This window comes from Oncorhynchus mykiss, chromosome 16, assembly GCF_057628025.1.
Source record: "Oncorhynchus mykiss isolate SJ-2025 chromosome 16, ASM5762802v1, whole genome shotgun sequence".
NCBI lineage: Eukaryota > Metazoa > Chordata > Actinopteri > Salmoniformes > Salmonidae > Oncorhynchus > Oncorhynchus mykiss.
In genome coordinates this window covers 36,263,961-36,290,231 of record NC_143037.1, presented here as the reverse complement: position 1 = coordinate 36,290,231, position 26,271 = coordinate 36,263,961, and the positions used below count along the sequence as shown (strand labels likewise).

The 26,271-nt window shown below is 42.1% G+C and overlaps 1 protein-coding gene across 1 annotated transcript; it reads right to left on the bottom strand.

Annotated features, from left to right (window-relative positions):
* Position 1: 1 nt before the first annotated feature.
* LOC110491853 (serine--tRNA ligase, cytoplasmic) lies at positions 2-16,229 on the bottom strand. Its single transcript, XM_021565662.3, has 11 exons — positions 15,998-16,229; positions 8,734-8,804; positions 8,468-8,548; positions 8,189-8,347; positions 7,862-8,005; positions 7,585-7,740; positions 5,436-5,657; positions 5,070-5,199; positions 1,394-1,551; positions 1,124-1,253; positions 2-896 (listed from the first exon to the last, which is right to left on the bottom strand). Exons 1-11 carry the CDS (start codon positions 16,131-16,133, stop codon positions 742-744), a joined length of 1,542 nt encoding a protein of 513 aa, XP_021421337.2. The 5' UTR covers positions 16,134-16,229; the 3' UTR covers positions 2-741.
* Positions 16,230-26,271: the final 10,042 nt, after the last annotated feature.

Below are 26,271 nucleotides of genomic sequence, written 5' to 3'. Positions count from 1 at the left end.
GTCATTTTTCATATTATTTATTGTTACAGTGGTGCCACTTTATCAACACCTCATCTTACGCAAGTACATACAGACATCGTATTATCCTGACAAGCACTAGAAGCAAATGACCTCAAGCAACAATGTAGGAAAACTCCTACTGAGTTTGGAGAAAGCGGTGTCACAAAAAGCCCAAACAAGACAGAGTCCAGATGTCTCATGACCCCGGCCCTTCTGAATTTACAGAGGATAGTTGTGTGATTTATGGTGATATTCATTCAGACAATTAAAATGTAGTTAAGAACTTCAAAGCAACTGTATTACTAAAAGCAACCCACCCACACACACACACGGCTGTGCACGACTCAAGATGTTGATTGAATGTTCACGTCACCTTACTTTGAATTTTTTTTGCAATAATAAGCGCCAAACGAAATTTCACAGAATTCCAGAGTTCAGACTTGATATTGTTTGGATGTTACAGTTAAGATAATTGCATGCAGCAGACCTAACATTACTATTGCCCCAAAGCTGTTAACAGCCCCTTTCCCACTAACTAGCAACACCTTCGGCTTTTCCCTTTCAGTATGTATTCTGTTCATACAGTAGAAAAAGGGTTGAACCTTATCTCTGGGAGAGGAGAGCGACAGACTGGTCACTAGACCCAGAGCACAATGAGATGCATTGGTGATAGGATGGAGCAGTCCATTTTCAGATGTGGTGAGAGTGAAGGGAGTGTAAGAATGGGGATGATGATGGGGTCTAGGAATCGTGGACAGACATGTTCTCCACTTGGTTCTGGAGCTGGTCTCCACTTCCCTGCTTCTTCTTCCCTCCATCCTGCTGTTTCTTCTGCTTCTTGGACATCTCCACATCAATAGGGGCAGGCTTTACAAACTTCAGCATCTCGGTCATACCTAAGAAAATGTATAGAATAGGAATGAAAGTGTACACATTCAGTACACACACACACAAACTGCTTTCATGGCAATACTAGTCATCAAATACACAGAAGCAAATCTATATATTTTTAAGTACTCTGCGATCATGAAAGGTTGTTTCTTCTCACTACCTTCCATGCATTTGGCACACGTATTGCACGAACCTTCACAAAACCTGTAAACAAAGAAACACTGTGGCTCACCTGGAGGCATGAAGTTCCGGAGTACCTCTGGAATAATGATACCGTCTTCTGTCTGGTACGTCTCCAGGATAGCACACATTACACGTGTGGTGGCACACATGGTCGCGTTGAGCATATGCACATAGTCGGCCTAAAGAACACAGGAAGAGTCATGTGAACGAACTGGTTCAAATACTCCACTCAATTTGACTTTTTGATTATGGAAGCAAATCCAGAACTATCAATTTTATAAATGGGAGGGTTTTCTATGGAAAGACTGGGTACTCTAACCTTGTCCATCATCTTTTTGGTCTGTCCGTAGCGGATACGCAGCCGACGAGCCTGGTAGTCTAAACAGTTGGAGCAGGAGACCAGCTCTCTGAAGGCTGCGGACCCTGGGAACCAGGCCTCCAAGTCCAGCTTTTTACTGGCTGCATGGTTCAGAGCACCTGGGTGGGAGCAGACAGACACTGAGGCTCAGACAGACCAGCTAGAAAATGTGGCTAGTAAGACACCCCAAAACTGCTCCCATGGGAAATGTCTGTTGTGTCAAATGTAAATCACGCAGGATAAATGTGAAGGTTGTTATTAAACATCAAGTTAACTCATACAAGTTATGGTTCTTGTCCTGAGTGGGTAAAGAAATTAATGTTTGAGCAATAATACACTTACAGCGCGTTCGGAAAGATTTCAGACCCCTAGACTTTTTCCACACTTTGTTAGTTTAGCCTTATTCTAAAAATTGATTAAACAGTCCCCCCCCCCCCTTAGTCTACACACAATAGCCCATAATGACAAAGCAAAAAAACTTAAATATCAAATATACATAACTATTCAGACCCTTTACTTAGTTGAAGTACCTTTGGCATTGATTACAGCCCTGAGTATTCTTGGATATGAAGCTACAGGCTTGGCACACCTGTATTTGGGGAGTTTGTCCCATTCTTCTCTGCAGATCCTCTCAAGCTCTGTCAGGTTGGATGTGGAGCGACACTGCACAGCTATTTTCAAATCTCTCCAGAGAAGTTTGATCAGGTTAAAACCGGGCTCTGGCTGGGCAACTCAAGGACATTCAGAGACTTCCCCCGAAGCTGCTCCTGCGTTGTCTTGGCTGTGTGCTTCGGGTTGTCCTGTTGGAAGGTGAACCTTTGCCATAGTCTGAAGTCCTGAGCAGGTTTTATATGAAGGATCTGTATACTTTGTGCAGTTAATCTTTCACTCAATCCTGACTAGAATCCCTGCCGCTGAAAAACATCCCCACAGCATGAAGCTGCCACCACCATGCTTCACCGTAGGGATATGGTGCCAGGTTTCCTCCAGACGTGACACGTGGCATTCAGGCCAAAGAGTTCAATCTTGGTTTCATCAAACCAGAGAAACTTGTTTCTCATGGTCTGATAGTCCTTTAGGTGCCCTTTGGCAAAATTCAAGCAGGCCGTCATGTGCCTTTTACTGAGGAGTGGCATCCATCTGACCACTCTACCATAAAGGCCTGATTGGTGGAATGCTGCAGAGATGGTTGTCCTTCTTGAAGGTTATCCCATCTCCACAGAGGAACTCTGGTGATCTGTCAGAGTGACCATGACCAAGACCTCCCTGACCAAGAACCTATGTTCTAAAATTTTTTACCTCCTGTTTCAGGAAGGTGGTGTCACTGAGTACTGCCCCCATATACAGTGGCTTGCGAAAGTATTCACCCCCTTGGCATTTTTCCTATTTTGTTGCCTTACAACCTGGAATTAAATCATTATATCATTTGATTTACACAACATTTACACACTTTGAAGATGCACAACATTTATTGTGAAACAGGAAATAAAGACAAAAAACTTGAGCGTGCATAACTATTCATCCCCCCAAAGGCAATACTTTGTAGAGCCACCTTTTGCAGCAATTACAGCTGCAAGTCTCTTGGGGTATGTCTCTATAAGCTTGGTACATCTAGGCACTGGGATTTTTGCCCATTGTTCAAGGCAAAACTGCTTCAGCTCCTACAAGTTTGATGGGTTCCGCTGGTGTACAGAAATCTTTAAGTCATACCACAGATTCTCAATTGGATTGAGGTCTGGGCTTTGACTAGGCCATTCCAAGACATTTAAATGTTTCCCCTTAAACCTCTCAAGTGTTGCTTTAGCAGTAAGCTTAGGGTCATTGTCCTGCTGGAAGGTGAACCTCTGTCCCAGTCTCAAATCTCTGGAAGACAGAAACAGGTTTCCCTCAAGAATTTCCCTGTATTTAGCACCATCCATCATTCCTTCAATTCTGCCCAGTTTCCCAGTCCCTGCCGATGAAAAACAAACACCCCACAGCATGATGCTGCCACCACCATGCTTCACTGTGGGGAAGGTATTCTCAAGGTGATGAGGTGTTGGGTTTGTGCCAGACATAGCGTTTTCCTTGATGGCCAAAAAGCTCAATGTTAGTCTCATCTGACCAGAATACCTTCTTCCATATGTTTGGGGAGTTCCCCACATGCCTTTTGGCAAACACCAAACATGTTTGCTTATTTAAAAAAAAAAATCTAAACAATGGCTTTTTCCAGGCCACTCTTCCATAAAACCCAGCTCTGGAGTGTACGGCTTAAAAAGTGGTCCTATGGACAGATACTCCAATCTCCGCTGTGGAGCTTTGCAGCTCCTTCAGGGTTATCTTCGGTCTCTTTGTTGCCTCTCTGATTAATGCCCTCCTTGCCTGGTCAGTGAGTTTTGGTGGGCAGCTGTCTCTTGGCAGGTTTGTTGTGGTGCCATATTCTTTCCATTTTTAATAATGGATTTAATGGTGCTCCGTGGGATGTTCAAAGTTGTGATATTTTTTTATAACCCAACCCTGATCTGTACTTCTCCACAACTTTGTCCCTGACCTGTTTGGAGAGCTACTTGGTCTTCATGGTACCACTTGCTTGGTGGTGGTGCAGACTCGGAGGCCTTTCAGAACACAGAGACAGCGAGAGTGTGACACTTAGTCCACCTGTGTGCAATCTATTTAACTAATTATGTGACTTCTGAAGGTAATTGGTTGCACCAGATCTTATTTAGGGGATTCATAGCAAAGGGGGAGATTAAACAAATGTATTTTCTCTTTCATTTCATTTCACTTCACTAATTTGGACTATTTTGTGAATGTCCATAACATGAAATCCAAATAAAAATCTATGGAAATTACAGGTTGTAATGCAACAAAATAGGAAAAAACACCAAGGGGAATGAATAAAAACCTGTCTTCACTTTGTCATTATGGGGTAGTATGTGTAGATTGATGAGGGGAAAAAAATATTGAATCAATTTTATGACCATGTGGAAAAAGTCAAGGGGTTTGAATTCTTTCCAAAGGCACAGTATATTTCAGTGGAGACGCTAAGGTTTCAAATGACTGGCTTTGTAGCATCTACAGACTCATTGTATATTTCAGTGGAGACGCTAAGGTTTCAAATGACTGGCTTTGTAGCATCTACAGACTCATTGTATATTTCAGTGGAGACGCTAAGGTTTCAAATGACTGGCTTTGTAGCATCTACAGACTCATTGTATATTTCAGTGGAGACGCTAAGGTTTCAAATGACTGGCTTTGTAGCATCTACAGACTCATTGTATATTTCAGTGGAGACGCTAAGGTTTCAAATGACTGGCTTTGTAGCATCTATAGACTCATTGTATATTTCAGTGGAGACGGTAAGGCTACAAAGCCAGTCATTTGAAACATTGTTGTAGTGTCTCACAGAAGCCCTGGGATTGGTCAAAACGTCAAATTTCCAAACTTTAATACATTTTTTCTCAATAATCATTTTGGATACAGACTTCAAAAGATCTGCTAGGCATCCTTCCTCCAAAGAACATCTATGGATTTAATTTCAGAAAGATTCAAAACATCATATCTTTTGGCCAATCTCGTATGGAATTGGCCAGTGATCATTACGTCTCCGTCCCAGAGAGGAACAGGTGTGTTGAGTAGAACTATCTGCAGCACCTACCTGAGACTATGTTGACGATGCGGTAGGGGATCCCTAGTGTCTGGTAGAACTCCTCAGCAGTTCCAATCATCTCATCCATCATCTCCCAGGACTTGTTGTCATGAGGAGAGGCAAATACAAACTGCTCAATCTGAATGGAGAGAGTGTTGATTAGTATTTGGCAATCATTAGCTGAGGCCCTATTAAAAAAACAATGTTCTCCTCTGAAAAATGTGCATCGCTTGACATGATCTGTAAATGATCAATAACAGGACTCCATCCTTCTTCAATTAGGCCTATAAAATACAATGTACTCCAACAAAGATGTGGCCTTTTCTACATTGACCATGACTCACCCATATCTACTTCGAGAAAATGTCCACTGACCTTCTCAAATTGGTGCACCCTGAAGATGCCTCGGGTGTCACGGCCGTGGGAGCCCACTTCCTGTCTGAAGCAGGTGGAGAGGCCGGCGTAGCGAATGGGCAGCTCCTCTGGCTTCAGCCACTCGTCTCTCAGGAAGGCTGCAATAGGCTGCTCCGAGGTAGCAATCAGATACTTCTCATCAATGGCCGTGTCCTCAGACTTCTCACTGCTCTTCCCAATCACCTGAGAGACAACAAGCAGGGAGGGCACAGAGTGAATCATTTCAGGGGGAAAAAACCCACATCAGCATATTTAAACATTTTGTCATTTAACAGACTTATTCAGAGCGACTTACAGTTAGCTATCTTAAGATTACTGCGCTAAGTGGGCCAACCACATATCACAGTAAATAAAATCATCCTAAATAAAAGGGGGTGGGGGTGAGGCTGTGGGATTTAAGTATATTTAAGATACTCTTTGAAGAGGTAGGGTTCCAGATGTTTTCGGAAGATGGTCAGATCTGGTTCCACCATTAAATCTGGTTCCACCATTAAAGTGCCAGGACAGAGAAAAGCTTTGACTGGGCTGAGCTGGTGCTGCCCTCCCGTAGGGGTGAGAGCTGGAGTCCTCGGGTTGGAGTGTAGGGTTTGAGCATAGCCTGAAGGTAAGGAGGTGCAGTTCCTCTTGCAGCTCTGTAGGCAAGTACCATGGTCTTGCAGTGGATGTGAGCTTCGACTGGAAGCCAGTGGAGGAGTGGGGTAAAATGGGAAAACTCGGAAGGGTTGAACCAGGTGGGCTGCAGCGTTCTGGAGTTGCAGGGGATTCATGGTACAAGCAGGGCGCCCAGCCAACAGTGAGTTGTAGTAGTCCAGATGCGAGGCAGGGTCGTAATCCTCGGATGTTTTAGAGCAAGAACCTGCAGGGGCGAGTCACTGCTTTGACGTTTGCAGAGAATGACAGGGTGTTGTCCAGGGTCACGCCAAGGTTCTTTGCATTCTGGGAGGGGGGGGGGGGCGTGGAGTTGTCAACCGTGATGGAAAGGTCTTTGAGCGGGCAGGCCTTCCGAGAAGATGAGCAGCGCCATCTTCTTGATGTTGAGCTTGAGGTTTTGCGCCAACATTCAAGCTGAGATATCTGCCAGGCACACAGAGATGCATGTTGCCAGCTGGGTGTCAGGAGGACGGAAGGAGAAAAGTAGCCGAGTGTCATCCACATAGTGATGATAGGAGACCATGTGATGATATGATTGAGCCGAGTGACTGACTTGGTGTATAGAGGGCCTAGAACGGAGCCCAGGGGGACACCCGTCGTGAGTGTGGTGCAGATACAGATCTTCTCCGCGTCACCTGGTAAGAGCGGGCTGTCAGGTAGAATGCAATCCAAGTGTGCAGAGCCTGAGACACTCAGCCCTGAGAGGGTGGAGAGGAGGATCTGATGGTTCACGGCATCGAAGGCAGTGTATAGATGTAGGAGAACAGAGGAAAGAGTCAGCTTTGGCAGTGAGGAGAGCCTCCGTGACACAAAGAAGAGCAGTCTTGTTTGAGGGACCCGTCTTTAAGCCTGACTGGTTAGTGTCAATAAGATCATTCTGAGAAAGACAGCGACAGAGCTGGTCAGAGGCCGCACGCTCAAGTGTTTTGGAAAGAAAATAAAAAAGTTCTATAGTTGACGTCAGAAGAGTTGAGTGTTGGTTTCTTGAGGAGGGGAGCGACTCGGACCATTTTGAAGTCAGAGGGGACACAGTCAGTGGTCAAAGATGAGTTGAGTGAAGTGAGAAGGTCTCAAGAGACCGTCTGGCGAAGGGAGGAGGGGATGGGGTCACGCGACCAGACCTCAAGTCGCAGGGTTTCATATGGAGAGAGAGAGAGAGAGGGAAGAAAGAAGTCAAGGCATAGCGTAGTTCTGTGTGAGTGGGACCAATGGACTTAATAGGCTGAGTGAATGAGGAGCTGATGTCATCAACCTTCATTTCAAAGTGGTTGACAAAGTCGTCCTCAGAGAGGGAGGAGGGTTATGGAGGGAGGAGAAAGTGGAAAAGAGTTTCCTAGGGTTAGAGGGAGATGCTTGAAATTTAGAGTGATAGAAAGTGGCTTTAGCAACACATACAGGAGAAGGTAGAGAATGATCGGTCCTCAATAGAAATGGACGGTTAATTTGAAATACATCACACCTTGTAAAGTTCATCATCAAACTGGCTGAGCTGAGCCACCTCCTGCATGACCTCTTTCCTCATGAAGAAGGGGGTGTACAGCATTTGGTAGTTCTTGCTGTGGAGCATCCGCAGAGCATAGTTGATCAATGCCTGCTCCAGGAAAACTAGTGGTCCCTAAAAACAGAAAAAGGGAAGAGTCAGTAAGGATAACGATCAGAGTTGAATGGAATTACACCTGGTTTTAATCGGCCTGTGAGTATTGGCTACATGTGACAGTGTGTAACTAAGAACTTGCCTTGAGGAAGTAGCCACGGCTCCCTGCCACTATAGCTCCTTTCTCTCCGTCGTAGCCATCGATCATGACTACCAGGTCCACGTGAGAATACTTCTTCTGCACAGTACAGTCTCCCCAAGTGCGCTCCACTTTGTTATCAGCATCCTGCCAGGGAGATAGCGGAGGGAAATTAGAGAGTAGAAAAGTAAACAAAAGAGGCAAAACAAAATGCATGAGACAGAGACAGCAGACAAGACACCGGATTTTGTGTTTTCTTCCAGAAGCAATGTTTACTTCCATCCACCTCCTTATTGCTGGTGATGGGAATTACAATTCCTTGACACCCACCTCATCATTACTTATGGGCACAGATGGATGCAAGAGGTTTCCGATCTCTCTCAGGTATTGAAAGCGCTCCTCCTCCAGCTTTACCCTCTCACTGTCAGATTTCTGCACTGCCTCATCCACAAGCAGACGGACCTTCTTGATCTGGGTGACCGTGAGGGGCTAGAGGGAGGAAAGAGAAATTAAAAATACTCATGGTATGGGACCCACAAGTCCAATAGAATCTTCCATAAAGACATCAATCAGCATATAGATGAAGTGCTAGCTAGCGAGTTGACCTACCGCTAGTGTGTCTGCTGTTAGGGCCTCCAAGTTCTGGGTGTCATCTGGGAGAGAATCATCCTCCCCAATTGTCTCTTTCTTCTGTAAACAGAAAAGCCCCAGAACAGGGTGAACGGTTAGAAAGAAACACTATCAGCACATAGAATAGAACATGACAGGCTGTCAGAATGAAGGGGGGGGGAAACAGGTAGCCATGTAACATTAGGTTATGTAAAGACTGAGGGGTGGCTGGATTGTTCACCAGCATCACAAGATGTCCCCTATACCTTCATTTTCTCGCCAACGGTTCTGCTGCATAAATTCTTTGCCTTGTTGAGGTTGTCGGCAGTAAAACGACCTGGTGAGCATGGAAAAGACAAGGGTCAACATTACATGCATCAATAATGGTGTGTGTCATGGCAGGTAGCTAACATTATGATGTTATTGACACTGACAGGATACATTAAGGCCAGACACTACAGGCAAAAAAAAAAAAAAAAAAAAAAAAAAAATGGGATTTTGCTTCCATTTGAACATTTTGGGATATTTTATAACTATAACTACCATACTGTAATAAAATGTACAAATAAAATCGTCAATAATGTATATAAACACTTTTTGTATCATTGTATCCCAACTCTGTCAACAACACGTGCCATGAATGTCGTTCTTGATAGCATGTTTCATGTAGAACTTCAAACGCTATTTTTTAAAACTCTCCATGTTGAATTATATATACACAGTGGGGCAAAAAAGTATTTAGTCAGCCACCAATTGTGCAAGTTCTCCCAGTTGAAAATTACAAGCCTCATCTTTTTATCATAGGTACACTTCAACTATGACAGACAATTTGAAAAAAAAAATATTTAATGAATTTATTTGCAAATTATGGTGGAAAAATAAGTATTTGGTCAATAACAAAAGTTTCTCAATACTTTGCTTTATACCCTTTGTTGCCAATGACAGAGGTCAAACGTTTTCTGTAAGTCTTCACGAGGTTTTCACACACTGTTGCTGGTATTTTGGCCCATTCCTCCATGCAGATCTCCTCTAGAGCAGTGATGTTTTGGGGCTGTTGCTGGGCAACACAGACTTTCAACTCCCTCCAAAGATTTTCTATGGGGTTGAGATCTGGAGACTGGCTAGGCCACTCCAGGACCTTGAAATGCTTCTTACGAAGCCACTCCTTCAGTGCCCGGGCGGTGTGTTTGGGATCATTGTCATGCTGAAAGACCTAGCCACGTTTCATCTTCAATGCCCTTGCTGATAGGAGGTTTTCACTCAAAAGCTCACGATACATGGCCCCATTCATTCTTTCCTTTACACGGATCAGTCGTCCTGGTCCCTTTGCAGAAAAACAGCCCCAAAGCATGATGTTTCCACCCCCATGCTTCACAGTAGGTATGGTGTTCTTTGGATGCAACTCAGCATTCTTTGTCCTCCAAACACAACGAGTTGAGATTTTACCAAAAAGTTTTTTTTTGGTTTCATCTGACCATATGACATTCTCCCAATCTTCTTCTGGATCATCCAAATGCTCTCTAGCAAACTTCAGACGGGCCTGGACATGTACTGGCTTAAGCAGGGGGACACGTCTGGCACTGCAGGATGAGTCCCTGACGGCGTAGTGTGTTACTGATGGTAGGCTTTGTTACTTTGGTCCCAGCTCTCTGCAGGTCATTCACTAGGTCCCCCCGTGTGGTTCTGGGATTTTTGCTCACCGTTCTTGTGATCATTTTGACCCCACGGGGTGAGATCTTGTGTGGAGCCCCAGATCGAGGGAGATTATCAGTGGTCTTGTATGTCTTCCATTTCCTAATAATTGCTCCCACAGTTGATTTCTTCAAACCAAGCTGCTTACCTATTGCAGATTCAGTCTTCCCAGCCTGGTGCAGGTCTACAATTTTGTTTCTGGTGTCCTTTGACAGCTCTTTCGTCTTGGCCATAGTGGAGTTTGGAGTGTGAATTTTTTTCTCATTTTGTCTGTCATAGTTGAAGTGTACCTATGATAAAAATTACAGGCCTCTCATATTTTTAAGTGGGAGAACTTGCACAATTGGTGGCTGACTAAATACTTTTTTGCCCCACTGTATATATACACTGCTCAAAAAAATAAAAGGGAACACTTAAACACAATGTAACTCCAAGTCAATCACACTTCTGTGAAATCAAACTGTCCACTTTAGGAAGCAACACTGATTGACAATAAATTTCACATGCTGTTGTGCAAATGGAATAGACAACAGGTGGAAATTATAGGAAATTAGCAAGACAAGGTGATAACCACAGATCAGTTCCTATGCTTCCTGGCTGATGTTTTGGTCACCTTTGAATGCTGGCGGTGCTTTCACTCTAGCGGTAGCATGAGACGGAGTCTACAACCCACACAAGTGGCTCAGGTAGTGCAGCTCATCCAGGATGGCACATCAATGCGAGCTGTGGCAAGAAGGTGTGCTGTGTCTGTCAGCGTAGTGTCCAGAGCATGGAGGCGCTACCAGGAGACAGGCCAGTACATCAGGAGACATGGAAGAGGCCGTAGGAGGGCAACAACCCAGCAGCAGGACCGCTACCTCCGCCTTTGTGCAAGGAGGAGCAGGAGGAGCACTGCCAGAGCCCTGTAAAATGACCTCCAGCAGGCCACAAATGTGCATGTGTCTGCTCAAACGGTCAGAAACAGACTCCATGAGGGTGGTATGAGGGCCCAACGTCCAAGGGTGGGGGTTGTGCTTACAGCCCAACACCGTGCAGGACGTTTGGCATTTGCCAGAGAACACCAAGAGTGGCAAATTCGCCACTGGCGCCCTGTGCTCTTCACAGATGAAAGCAGGTTCACACCGAGCACATGTGACAGACGTGAGAGTCTGGAGACACCGTGGAGAACGTTCTGCTGCCTGCAACATCCTCCAGCATGACCGGTTTGGCGGTGGGTCAGTCATGGTGTAGGGTGGCATTTCTTTGGGGGGGCCGCACAGCCCTCCATGTGCTCGCCAGAGGTAGCCTGACTGCCATTAGGTACCGAGATGAGATCCTCAGACCCCTTGTGAGACCATATGCTGGTGCGGTTGGCCCTGGGTTCCTCCTAATGCAAGACAATGCTAGACCTCATGTGGCTGGAGTGTGTCAGCAGTTCCTGCAAGAGGAAGGCATTGATGCTATGGACTGGTCTGCCCGTTCCCCAGACCTGAATCCAATTGAGCACATCTTGGACATCATGTCTCGCTCCATCCACCAACGCCACGTTGCACCACAGACTGTCCAGGAGTTGGCGGATGCTTTAGTCCAGGTCTGGGAGGAGATCCCTCAGGAGACCATCCACCACCTTATCAGGAGCATGCCCAGGCGTTGTAGGGAGGTCATACAGGCACGTGGAGGCCACACACACTACGGAGCCTCATTTTGACTTGTTTTAAGGACATAACATCAAAGTTGGATCAGCCTGTAGTGTGGTTTTCCACTTTAATTTTGAGTGTGACTCCAAATCCAGACCTCCGTGGTTTGATAAATTTGATCTAGGATGTGTTATTTTAGTGTTCCCTTTATTTTTTTGAGCAGTGTACATCATTTAAACGCTTGTTTTCCAGGACATATCGTTAGCTAGTCCATACATGGCAATATCCTTTGTAGTCGCAGTGCTTTGTACTGAAAGAGGAGTAATATCCTGACATCCGATCAGTGACTGGCGTTAAGGCCCTTTCCGACAACCTGATTGGTTAAAATGCCACAGCACTTCCTTGTTTGAAAATATCTCCCGCGAAGAATCCACGTAAAGAGAGAAAAAAAGATACAATCTTGAAGAATATACCTACAGTATGCGAATAAAAATAGGCGACCCGTTAGCCAATGCGAGAAAAGCTGTGAATTAAAAAAAAAAAATGTGTGCCTCATAGAGGCAGTGGTAATACATGTAGAGGAAAAGGAGGTAACCGGCAACAGCGCCTCCAGGTGCAAATTAGTTGAGATGAAGATGACAACCAGACAGCAGCCAGCCAACAGTGGCTTTTATTCCACGTCACAAACAAACCAATTTGTACATGATTTGATCTGCCCTAAGTGTCTAAACACTGGGCTGGAAATCACCATAGACCCCACCAACCAGGGATTCTGTAATTCTGTCCAGGCTGCAGGAGTGCTCCAGGGGAGACGTGGCATTTGATAAAAATGTGAGGATGGTTCATCTAGCCCACGAACTTGGACATGCCGCTCTTTAGAAAATAAGCAAAGTCCTAGGGATTCCTTCCTTGCGTCTCAGCTCATATCAGAGACATGACAGGAGAATGACAGGTAAATAAAAAGGGAGAGTAGCCATTGTCAGGTGACTTGCTGTGTATTTTTTTATATTTGTTTTTATTTCACCTTTATTTAACTAGGCAAGTCAGTTAAGAACAAATTCTTATTTTCAATGACGGCCTAGGAACAGTGGGTTAACTGCCTGTTTAGGGGCAGAACGACAGATTAACCTTGTCAGCTCGGGGGTTTGAACTTGCAACCTTCCGGTTACTAGTCAAATGCTCTAACCACTAGGCTACCCTATAAATAATATGCATTTCCTTGCTCCAGCAAAATGTATTCAAAGTGTATAAAACTGAGTGACAGGAAAACATAACTATACAACGAGACTGTCACATAGGCCTACAGTGTCACAGGGCTGTAGACTAATGTGATTAGTGAGAAATTAGCTTTACATAAAGTAAATATATGCTAATATTTACATAGGGTAACATGTTGATATTTAGTCCTGCCGTTATGACTAGAGATCGACCGATTAATTTGGGCCTATTTCAAGTTTTCATAACAATCAGAGTTTTTTGGGCTCCGATTTTTTTAATATACCTTTATTTAACTAGGCAAGTCAGTTAAGAACACATTTTTATTTTCAATGACGGCCTAGGAACGGTGGGTTAACTGCCTTGTTCGTGGGCAGAACGACAGATTTTCACCTTGTCAGCTCGGGGGAGCCAATCTTGCAACCTTACAGTTAACTAGTCCAATGCTCTAACCACCTGCCTCTCATTGCATTCCACGAGGAGCCTGCCTGTTACGCGAATGCAGTAGAAGCCAAGGTAAGTTACTAGCTACCATTAAACTTATCTTATAAAAAACAATCAATCAATCATAAATCACTAGTTATGGTTGATGATATTACTAGTTTATCTAGCGTGTCCTGCGTTGCATATAATCGATGCAACGCTGGGGGATGATTTAACAACAGCGCATTTGCGAAAAAAGCACAATTGTTGGACGACTGTACCTAACCATAAACACCAATGTCTTTCTTAAAATCAATACACAGAAGTATATATTTTTAAACCTGCATATTTAGCTAAAATAAATCTAGGTTAGCAGGTAATATTTACCAGGTGAACTTTTGTAATTTCTCTTGCGTTCATTGCACGCAGAGTCAGGGTATATGCAACAGTTTGGGCCACCTTGCTCATTGCGAATTAATTTGCCAGAATTTTACATAATTATGACATAACATTGAAAGTTGTGCAATGTAACAAGAATATTTAGACTTAGGGATGCGACCTGTTAGATAAAATACCGAACGGTTCCGTATTTCACTAAAATAATAAACGTTTTGTTTTCAAAATGATAGTTTCCCGATTTGACCATATTAATGACCAAAGGCTCGTATTTCTGTGTGTTATTATGTTATAATTAAGTCTATGATTTGATAGAGCAGTCTCACTGAACGATGGTAGGCAGCAGCAGGCTCGTAAGCATTTATTCAAACAGCACTTTTGTGCGTTTTGCCAGCAGCTCTTTGCAAGCACAGCGCCGTTTATGACTTCAAGCCTATCAGCCTAATGGCTGGTGTAACCGATGTGAAATGGCTAGCTAGTTAGCTGGGTGTGCGCTAATAGCGTTTCAAACGTCACTCGCTCTGAGACTTAGTAGTTATTCCCCTTGCTCTGCAAGGGCCGCGGCTTATGTGAAGTGATGTGTAATGATGCTTCGGGTGTGGCTGTTGTCGATGTGTTCCTGGTTCGAGCCCAGGTAGGGGCGAGGAGGGGGACGGAAGCTATACTGTTACACTGGCAATACTATAGTGCCTATAAGAACATCCAATAGTCAAAGGTATATGAAATACAAATGGTATAGAGATGAATAGTCCTATAAATACTATATTAACTACAACCTAAAACCTCTTACCTTGGAATATTGAAGACTCATGTTAAAAGGAACCACCAACTTTCATATGTTCTCATGTTCTGAGCAAGGAACTCAAACGTTATCTTTTTTACATGGCACATAATGCAAAAACAAAGTTTTGGAGAAGTAAAAGTGCAATATTTAAACCAAACTGAACATGTTTCATTATTTATTTGAGGATAAATAGATTTTATTGATGTATTATATAAAGTTAAAATAAGTTAATTCAGTATTGTTGTAATTGTCATTATCACAAAAAAAAAAAAAAATCCCCCCCAAAAATAATACAAAATATATATATATTTTTTTTAATCGTCCGATTAATCGGTAGCGGCTTTTTTGGTCCTCCAATAATCGATATTGGCGTTGAAAAATCATAATCGGTCGACCTCTAATACACACGTATGTATGTATACACACACACCTTGTCGTTTTGATTTTAAGTGTAATTTTGTGTAAATATTAGCAAAATATGCATCCGTCAGTGTTTTAAAAACAATTCCTTAAAATTACAATATTTTTATAAACTGATTGGTAAAAGTCTGACAATTGAATGTCTTATCACAAACAAAAACATTCTGCCTTAGCAATGTGTTAAAACAAACTCTTGTAATATGCAAATATGCGCATATTTAAAGGACGGGTTGCCTCATTTGCATATTTTAATTTTAAACTTGAACTTGTAATACATAAATACAAGATATTATTGTATACTTCCAACTGGTAAAGTTAGAGTCTGATGAGAGTAAAGGAAAACAGATGCCTATTAGCCTGTGGAGCCTGGCCTTAAAGCGACCACCATACCATTAAAACTCAGTCAAATCTGCATCAACCTAATTTTACATCTCGTCCCAATAACATCTGTGGGAGATTTAGATGCCTATCGGTTTTACACATACTGGGTGGGGATTGCGTCAGATTGTACGGTCAGTGTGAATAGGAGGATGTATCGATTGAGTTTCTCGCTAGTTCAACTACTAAACCATACATTGTTAGTTAGCTAGCTATGTTAAACACGAATCAACTACATGTCAGATATGCCTAGTTAAAGCCATGGGAAAGGAGATTGTTGGTTGTATCCCAGGTGGCTAGCACAGCTAGCTAAACTGGCTAGCTACGTAGCCATTTACTAACTCCCGGTGGCTAACTAGTTATCTACCTAGCTAGCGCAGGTGACCAACTAGTTAGGCTTTAGCTGAGAATTTAATAGTGAACTAGCTAGATCTAAAAACGTGAACTGGCGTATCATGCTTGAATGTGTCCATTTCTGTTTGGGTGACTACAAGGTCGACTTTTGAGTACCGTTTATTAATGCACGAAGCTAGCAAGCAATTTGGACACAAACAGGCATCCATCCCATTAAATTAATGCACATAGCTAGCTAAAGGCGGAACTTACATTTCCTCCATTCTGTGTCTGCGTGTACCAGTTTATCCACAAGTGACACGTCTTTAAACCTTTTCTTTTGCGTCTCTCTGATTACTTCAGGATCACCGCCTTTATCGGCTCTAAATTGGTCCAAATCGAGCACCATGCTGATACTAAGCTTCCTCAACTGCAATGATTTAACCGGACTAGTTGTATTCTGCAAAAAGCCCGAATGATGACGTCACATCGTATGGTAATGACAAACCTTCAAAATAAAAGCCCGCAGTACGAAACATTGCAATGTGGATAACTCATTCAAAAGCTATAGAATTTTTATCAATGGGCAATTGTATTGTACCAACAAGAAAAGGCAATAAATTATTGATGAAAACAAATAAAAAATAATGAAAAAATACTATTACACGAGAGAAGACATTAGCTGAATCTTTTTTAATATGACACAAATGACCAAAATGAGTGGCTTCTCTGACACTGACAAATTGAGATCAGTCTGGTCTTGAATTCAAATAAAGATTAGCCCAGGCCAATGAAGAGACACACAGATTGTACAATCTGAATAATATCCAATGCATTCGGAAGGTATTCAGAACCCTTGACTTTTTTGACATGTTGTTAAGTTATAGCCTCATTCTAAAATAGATTTTTAAAAATGTTCCCTCATCAATTACACACAATACCCCATAATGACAAAGCAAAAAGTGTATTTTTGAATGTTTTGCTAATTTATAAAAAATTATAAAAATGAAATATCACATTTACTTAAGAATTTAGACCCTTTAACTCAGTACTTTGTTGAAGCACCTTTGGCAGTGATTACAGCCTATTTTCAGGTCTTTCCAGAGATGTTTGTGATAAGTTTAGACCGGGCTCTGGTTGGGCCACTCAAGGGCATTCAGAGACTTGTCCCAATGCCACTCTTGCGTTGTCTTGGCTGTCTGCTTAGGGTTATTGTCCTGTTCATTTTAATACATTTGCAAACATTTCTAAAAACCTGTTTTTGCTTTTCATTATGGAGTATTGTGTGTATATACACTACTGTTTAAAAGTTTGGGATCACTTAGAAATGTCAGTGTTTTTGAAAGAAAAGCTACTTTTTTTGTCCATTAAAATAACATCAAATTGATCAGAAATACAGTGTAGACATTGTTAATGTTGTAAATGACTACTGTAGCTGGAAACGGCAGATTTTTTTAAATGGAATATCTACATAGTCGTACAGAGGCCCATTATCAGCAACCATCACTCCTGTGTTCCAATGGCACGTTTTGTTAGCTAATCCAAGTTTATCATTTTAAAAGGCTAACTGATCATTAGAAAACCATTTTTGCAATTATGTTAGCACAGCTGAAAACTGTTGTTCTGATTAAAGAAGCAATAAAACTGGCCTTCTTTAGACTAGTTGAGTATCTGGAGCATCAGCATTTGTGGGTTTGATTACAGGCTCAAAATGGCCAGAAACAAATAACTTTCTTCTGAAACTCGTCAGTCTATTCATGTTCTGAGAAAGGAAGGCTATTGCCAAGAAACTGAAGATCTCGTATAACGCTGTGTACTACTCAATCTGGCTCTAACCAGAATAGCGCAAACCAGCCCTGACCAGAATAGAATAGCGCAAACGGGCTCTAACCAGAATAGAAAGAGGAGTGGGAGGCCCTGGTACACAACTGAGCAACAGGACAAGTACATTGGAGTGTCTAGTTTGAGAAACAGACGCCTTACAAGTCCTCAACTGGCAGCTTCATTTAATAGTACCCGCAAAAAAACAGTCTCAACGACTACTGTAAAGAGGTGACCCCGGGATGCTGGCCTTAAATTGGGTGTGTTTCATGTTTCATTTGGATTAATTATATCTTATTCTATTGGGAATCCAGCCATGGACATAATAATACATGTATTCAATCACCAACCATGAAAGTAAGCATTATGAAAGTGAATAGTCAGGGAATACACACTTACATTTATCTTGTTCTTATAGGCATTTTAGCAGGGATTTTAGCATCTTAGATTCATACAACACAATCATTTTCTGTAATTAATCTAGGAGCGCAAGCTGGAAAAGGTGGGAGTGGAGGTCATTATTATAGTCCATAACACAAATGACAGACGTATTGCAGTGTTCATTACAGAAGGCAATAATTACATAGAGGGGCATGAAGATTTAATGAGAGAATTTGTTGAACGTTTCAATGGTAATGAACATTTTATTACATAAAATTATCATTTCATTAATTATTTACCTGAATTAATGTTGTTGTTTAAAACAGATTGTGGTTTATCAGCTCAAGACAAAGATAAGCTCCACCAGGACATAAAATACCTGATAAAGCAGTTCCAGGACCTCTTCAACAAGAAATACAGTATGCTTAAATAAGCCTCCTGATGTAGTGTTTATCTGAACAACAATAATTAAATATCATTTTATATATATTTATGACCATGACAAACCATCATAGTTTGACATAGTCAATGTCAAAATTCTATTACATTACATTGCCAGAAGAAAAAAGTAGTGAAAAGTACAAATGTGTGTTTTGTATAATCTGTTCATGCACCTTTAGAGAAAATGAAACACATCTATAAAATGTACATGATATGTACCATGATATCTGTTTGTTGTGATGGGGAGAATTTAAAAAAATTACTAATGGTAAGTACTGTGGAAAGACCCACATTCAACTGGGAGATGAAACTCCCAACTTTTTTTCTGGTCAAGTATATGACCTTTCACATTGTGACATCCTAATTAATACAAGCTTATCATGTTGTCTTCTCTTTGCTATGTTAGAGGAGGCTGGGGGAACCGACAGGTTTATTTGGCAGAAAGGCAAGGTCAGGATAACTGTCAACACCCACCTGAACCCATTCGGCAGTTTCTGCATAAATCCATCAGCTTAGATGGGGAAAACATAAAAACATGTTAAGAACAACTGTATTTCATTTATTATGATCCCCATTTGCCAATGGCAATAGTCTTATTGTCTTATTAGTCTTATTGGGATCTGACACATAACAGAAAATACATTACCGACCCAAAAAATACTTTTAAACATTAACATGTAGTGTGTGTGTGCATCTATCAGTTACACATACATGTCAGTACATACACACAACAAGTAGGTCACATGTAAGAACATACACACAACAAGTAGGTCACATGTCAGTACATACACACAACCAGTAGGTCACATGTCAGTACATACACACAACCAGTAGGTCACATGTCAGTACATACACACAACAAGTAGGTCACATGTCAGTACATACACACAACAAGTAGGTGACATGGGGGAGAGGCATTGTGCCAGGAGGTGTTGCTTTTTTGTTTTTTAAAAACATGTTTGCTGTTCACTTAAGCAATATGAGATGGGATACTGTATGTTTCCTTGAATTTGTTCTGGACCAGGGGACTGTGAAAATACCCCTTGTGGCATGTCTGGTGGAGTAAGTGTGTGTGTCAGTGCTGTGTGTAAGATGACTATGCAAACAATTTGGAATTTCCAATACATTGTTTCTTATAAAAACAAGAAGTGAGCAGTCAGTCATTCCTCAACTCTCAGCCAAGAGAGACACGCATGCATAGTATTAATCTTAGCCCTCTGATTACAATGAAGTGTGGCTCTGTTCTTGGCCAGCTGCAGCTTAACTTCCTTTGCAGCACTTGACCATATGGCTGAACAATAATCAGAGGTTGTACGACAGAGGTTGTTGTCTGGTGAGCTAATAGGTGATGTAGTCCATGGTATTCATACCTCCCATACTTGCATTGCATGGGCAATGTTACATTTCCTGTGGACATTGCATATGCAAGAGGCACACAATACTGCCTCGCTGTCACAAGTCTGGACACCTACAATTGCCCAAAAGCTGCATCCCTGCGCCATCCTCTCTCAACATCACGGAAAGGAATTACGACGCGGGTAACCGAGAACTACTCATGGTGAAGATTTGGAGGAGTGGAGGCACTGATTAGAGGGGGCAGAACACCCATTCATAGTATGGACAGATCACAAGAACCTGGAATATCTCCGCACCGCCAAGCGCCTCAACTCCAGGCAAGCTCGATGGGCCTTGCTATTCACTCGATTGGGGGGGCTAACCGGATGTTTTTCCTGGACTCAGCCCATTCCCCGGTGCTGGAATGGGCTCATTCCTCCCGACTGGCCTGCCATCCTGGATCCCGCCGGATCCTGGGCCTTGTTCTACAACGTTTTTGCTGGCCCACCTTGGTTCCCAACGTCTCTGGATTTGTCACTGCCTGCACTGTGTGTTCCCAGAATAAGACTCTGCGGCAAGCTCAAGTTGGCCTCCTTCAACCACTCCCTGTTCCTCACGGCCCCTGGTCCCATATATCCCTGGACTTCGTCACTGGTCTCCCTCCATCAGATGGCAATATCACTCTCCTTACAGTGGTGGATAGGTTTTCTTAAGCCGCCCATTTCATTCCCCTTCCCAAGTTACCCTCAGCCAAGGAGACAGCCCAGCTCATGGCGCAGCAAGTCTTCCGGATCCATTTTTGTTGCCTCATCTTCGCCAAGCCCACCACCTGGAGCTAGCAACTTGTGTGGGTGGAATACACGCACAACACCCTTCCCTGCTCGGACACTGGTCTCTCGCTGTTCGAGTGTTCCATGGGTTATCAGCCTCCGCCCTTCCCTGAGCATACCCTCTACCCAGATGTTCGTCTGTCACTGTCGCCGTACCTGGAAGAGAGCCCGGTCCACCCTCAAGAACACCTCCAGGTATTGGCGACAGGAGGACTGCCACCGGACCCCTGCTCCCCGCTATCGTCTCGGGCAGAGGGTATGGCTGTCCACTCGGGATCTGCTCCTCCGGGTGAAGTCCTGCAAACTCTCCACCCCGTTTTAGCAGCCCTTTCCCCATCTCTATGGTCCTTAGCTCCTCTGCTGTACGCCTTCTGTTGCCCGCACTCTCCGTATATATCCCACTTTCCATGTATCTAGAATTAAACCTGTCTCACAGCCCTTTGTCTCCTGTTTTCTGGATTTCTGACCATTCTGCCTGCGCTGACCCTGAGCCTGTCTGCCATTCTGTACCTTTACTGACACTGCCCTGGATTACTGACCTTTGCCTGCCGTTGACCTGTCATTTGCCAGCTCCATTTTGTAATAAACATCCGTGATTCGAACTGTCTGCATCTGGGTCTTTGTTACCTGTGCTCCATCTCCGGCCTCTAGGTCACCAGGCTGCTCGTTATGGCACACACCTGTCACCATCGTTATGTGCAGCTGCGTGTCATCAGACTCACCTGGAATCCATCATTTCCCTGATTACCTTCTCTATATATGTCACTCCCTTTGGTTCCTTCCCCAGGCGTTATTGTTTCTGTTCCTGTGTCATGTCTGTATGGTGTTCGTGTTTCTTATTTTGTATTATGTTGCGTTTATTTATTAAAGCACTCACTCCCTGTACTTGCTTCCCGACTCCCAGCGCACTCGTTACAGTCTGATACATTTTGCATGTGATAATCTGTTGACAGCTGTTTGATAGCCAGCTAAATTAGCTAGCTAACTAACTAGTTGGTGGGAGGAGCTATATGAGGAAGGGCTCATTGTATTGGCTGGATGGAATAAATGGAACAGTATCAAACACATCAAACATATGGAAACCACGTTTGACTCGGTTCCAGCCATTACATTGAGCCCATCTTCCTATAGCTCCTCCCTCCAGCTTACACTGGGTTTCACTTACCAGTAGACAGCTAGCGCAGGCTTTCATTATTATCATTCTTCTGTGGGATTTATAGCGGACTACATCCCCAAAAAGTGTAGACATACGAACTGACATCTAGGAGCCAATTTGAACTGTTACCACACCCATTTGTCAGCTAAATTACACTTTTACTCTATCACTCAACTCTCATTTATAATGAGTCGTGTTTATGATGATAGGTATATAGATAGGCCTATTTGTATTGTTGGTGTTGCTGTAGTCATGGATGCATCAGCGCAACAGATACAACATTCGTAATAAAAATGATCAATTGGCCTATGCATCATAATTACCTGGACAAAATCTGACCTGCAAATTTGTAAACAAAGCTGCTGTATTTATAACTCGTAAAAATATATATTTTTATCACTTTGAATTGACACAAATGGCAAATTAAGCTTTCCTTTATCCATTTAAATATATATTAAACAATAAAAGAAAATGTGATATTTTATTTGGGACTTACTGAGCTTTAATAAAATTCAAGTAGAAGTAAAATTACAGGTGTAAAAAACTACAAGCTAAAGTAAGTAGTAGCTTGTTTTAAAAGTACTCAGTTTTTAAATAAAAACATTGACCTTATAGCTAATTTCGCTACGGTTCCCTGAACGTTGTCACACATGATCTTTTCCATACAAAAAAATACGTAAAGGATTTGTAAAACATATACTATTACTTTTTGAAAATAAATTAAACATTCAAAGCAAGTAAAATGTATTGATTAATTATAAGCAATACAAAATACAACACAAAAAGTGCATGAAAAAAAAAATCACGCATTCACACTTTTCCTCACTCATTCACTCACTCACTCCCTCTTTCTATCACTCACAAAATCCTTTCTCTAAATGAGTTGATGTCAAATTAGCTCTAGAGGTAACAGAACATCATGGAAATACAAAATTGATGAGCAAACCCCAATGAAATAGAAAAGGGGCTGTAGATGTTGCATTAGATTGATTAACTATACACTGAGTGTACAAAACATTAGGAACACTTGAGCGTGAAAAACCCAGCAGCGTTGCAGTTCTTGACAAACTCAAACTGATGTGCCTGGCACCTACTACCATACCCCGTTCAAAGGCACTTAGAGTTCCAGTCAAAAGTTTGGAAACACATACAGTGCCTTGCGAAAGTATTCGGCCCCCTTGAACTTTGCGACCTTTTGCCACATTTCAGACTTCAAACATAAAGATATAAAACTGTATTTTTTTGTGAAGAATCAACAACAAGTGGGACACAATCATGAAGTGGAACGACATTTATTGGATATTTGAAACTTTTTTAACAAATCAAAAACTGAAAAATTGGGCGTGCAAAATTATTCAGCCCCATTAAGTTAATACTTTGTAGCGCCACCTTTTGCTGCGATTACAGCTGTAAGTCGCTTGGGGTATGTCTCTATCAGTTTTGCACATCGAGAGACTGACATTTTTTCCCATTTCTCCTTGCAAAACAGCTCGAGCTCAGTGAGGTTGGATGGAGAGCATTTGTGAACAGCAGTTTTCAGTTCTTTCCACAGATTCTCGATTGGATTCAGGTCTGGACTTTGACTTGGCCATTCTAACACCTGGATATGTTTATTTTTGAACCATTCCATTGTAGATTTTGCTTTATGTTTTGGATCATTGTCTTGTTGGAAGACAAATCTCCGTCCCAGTCTCAGGTCTTTTGCAGACTACATCAGGTTTTCTTCCAGAATGGTCCTGTATTTGGCTCCATCCATCTTCCCATCAATTTTAACCATCTTCCTTGTCCCTGCTGAAGAAAAGCAGGCCCAAACCATGATGCTGCCACCACCATGTTTGACAGTGGGGATGGTGTGTTCAGCTGTGTTGCTTTTACGCCAAACATAACGTTTTGCATTGTTGCCAAAAAGTTCCATTTTGGTTTCATCTGACCAGAGCATCTTCTTCCACATGTTTGGTGTGTCTCCCAGGTGGCTTGTGGCAAACTTTAAACAACACTTTTTATGGCTATCTTTAAGAAATGGCTTTCTTCTTGCCACTCTTCCATAAAGGCCAGATTTGTGCAATATACGACTGATTGTTGTCCTATGGACAGAGTCTCCCACCTCAGCTGTAGATCTCTGCAGTTCATCCAGAGTGATCATGGGCCTCTTGGCTGCATCTCTGATCAGTCTTCTCCTTGTATGAGCTGAAAGTTTAGAGGGACGGCCAAGTCTTGGTAGATTTGCAGTGGTCTGATACTCCTTCCATTTCAATATTATCGCTTGCACAGTGCTCCTTGGGATGTTTAAAGCTTGGGAAATCTTTTTGTATCCAAATCCGGCTTTAAACTTCTTCACAACAGTATCTCGGACCTGCCTGGTGTGTTCCTTGTTCTTCATGATGCTCTCTGCGCTTTTAACGGACCTCTGAGACTATCACAGTGCAGGTGCATTTATACGGAGACTTGATTACACACAGGTGGATTGTATTTATCATCATTAGTCATTTAGGTCAACATTGGATCATTCAGAGATCCTCACTGAACTTCTGGAGAGAGTTTGCTGCACTGAAAGTAAAGGGGCTGAATAATTTTGCACGCCCAATTTTTCAGTTTTTGATTTGTTAAAAAAGTTTGAAATATCCAATAAATGTCGTTCCACTTCATGATTGTGTCCCACTTGTTGTTGATTCTTCACAAAAAAATACAGTTTTATATCTTTATGTTTGAAGCCTGAAATGTGGCAAAAGGTCGCAAAGTTCAAGGGGGCCGAATAATTTCGCAAGGCACTATACTCATTTCAGGGTTTTTCTTTATTTTTTACTATTTTCTACATTGTAGAATAATAGTGAAGACATTACAACTATGAAATAACACATATGGAATCATGTAGTAACCAAAAATGTGCTAAATCAAAATATATTTTGTATATTAGATTCTTCAAAGTAGCCAGCCTTTGCCTTGATGACAGCTTTGAACCCTCTTGGCATTGTCTCAACCAGATTCATGAGAAATGCTTTTCCAACAGTCTTGAAGGAGTTCCCACATATGCTGAGCACTTGTTGGCTGCTTTTCCTTCCCAAACCATCCCAAACCAACTCATCCCAAACCATCTCAATTGGGTTGATGTCGGGTGATTATGGAGGCCAGGTCATCTAATGCAGCACTCCATCACACAGCCTGGAGGTTTGTTTTGGGTCATTGTCCTGTTCAAAAAGGGTGGCTACTTTGAAGAATCTCAAATATAAAATAGATTGATTTGTTTCACACTTTTTTGGTTACCGCATGATTCCATATGTGCTATTTCATAGTTTTGATGTCTGTTTTGGAAATTCTAACCAATCAGGAGAGACTTTGTTATTTCTTCAAACAAGCCATCTTAATTAATAAGAATTGCAATAATGGAGCTGGTCGACCCTACACTCTGAGGTGGAAGGTGAGAGCTCAAATGACACATGACACGCAGGAACCTTTTATATAGTCAGTCTTATGCAAGCATAGGTTTCACACCCACCTACACAGCTACACATACACAAGTATGAATCTTTCTCCCAGCAACAGGCTAATTCCAGGACAACAGCTTTATCAATGGTACACGAGATATAACACCTTTCTCTGATTTCAGTAGATTAAGAGGAAACAGTTATTTCTCTTCTGACTAACAGGAAACCATAGGTTGCACCGGTCAGCTCTTGGCTGTGTGCCAGAACGAACAATGTGGGCCTACTTAGGTTCCTACTTAGGTTCCTATACTGCACACACACAAAACAAGTTAGAACTCTTGTATGATCTAGTTTCTTAAACAATCTCAACCTTAATGCCTAAGCAACTAAGTTTAAGAAACAATATGAGTATACAAGTATCATTAAGGTTTAACAGAAATTGCCCTTACATGTCTTTACTATTATTCTACAATGTAGAAAACAGTAAAAATAAAGAAAACCCTGGAATGAGTAGGTGTATCCAAACTTTTGACGGGTACTATATTTTGCCCATTCATCCTCTGAATGGCACACATACACAATCCATGTCTCAATTGTCTCAAGGCTTAACAATTATTTTTTAACCTCCCCTTCATCTACACCGATTGAAGTGGATTTAGCATCAATAAGGGATCATAGCTTCCACCTGGATTCACCTGGTTAGTCTATGTCATGGAAAGAGCAGGTCTTCCTAATGTTTTGTACACAGTCTTCATAGGCTACATGTACAGAGTACATTAGGTTATGTAGTGTTCCATGAGCAAAAACAAAGGTGTTCTGTTCTAAGGCTTGAATTTCTCTCTGAACTTGCTGTTCAGTTTCAGCAGGTGCTGATTTTCAATGTGAATCCATGGAAGGAGGCAATTTCTCAATGTCCCAAGTGCTGCTCAATCAACTTCAACGAGAATAACTAGGAATATAATTATACATTTAAAAAAATATTTCCAAATGTTCAAATTTTCTTCATTAAATGTTTTCTTATGAATAGCCTTTTTATGTTAAATGCTGCACTTCTTATAAGAATATTGACAATTTTTTGAATGTCCTCAAAGTCGTTGTCCTGTCACGTCCTAACCTTAGTTCCTTTGTTATGTTTCTTGTTTAGGTTGGTCAGGGCGTGAG

Excerpts from the sequence above, each read along its gene's own strand:
- LOC110491853 (XM_021565662.3), bottom strand. The coding sequence starts at position 16,133 with ATGGTGCTCGATTTGGACCAATTTAGAGCCGATAAAGGCGGTGATCCT. Across the intron at positions 8,006-8,188 it reads TGCCCATAAGTAATGATGAG|GATGCTGATAACAAAGTGGA; the intron begins GTGGGTGTCAAG and ends TCTCCCTGGCAG. Across the intron at positions 1,254-1,393 it reads CCAAAAAGATGATGGACAAG|GCCGACTATGTGCATATGCT; the intron begins GTTAGAGTACCC and ends TGTGTTCTTTAG.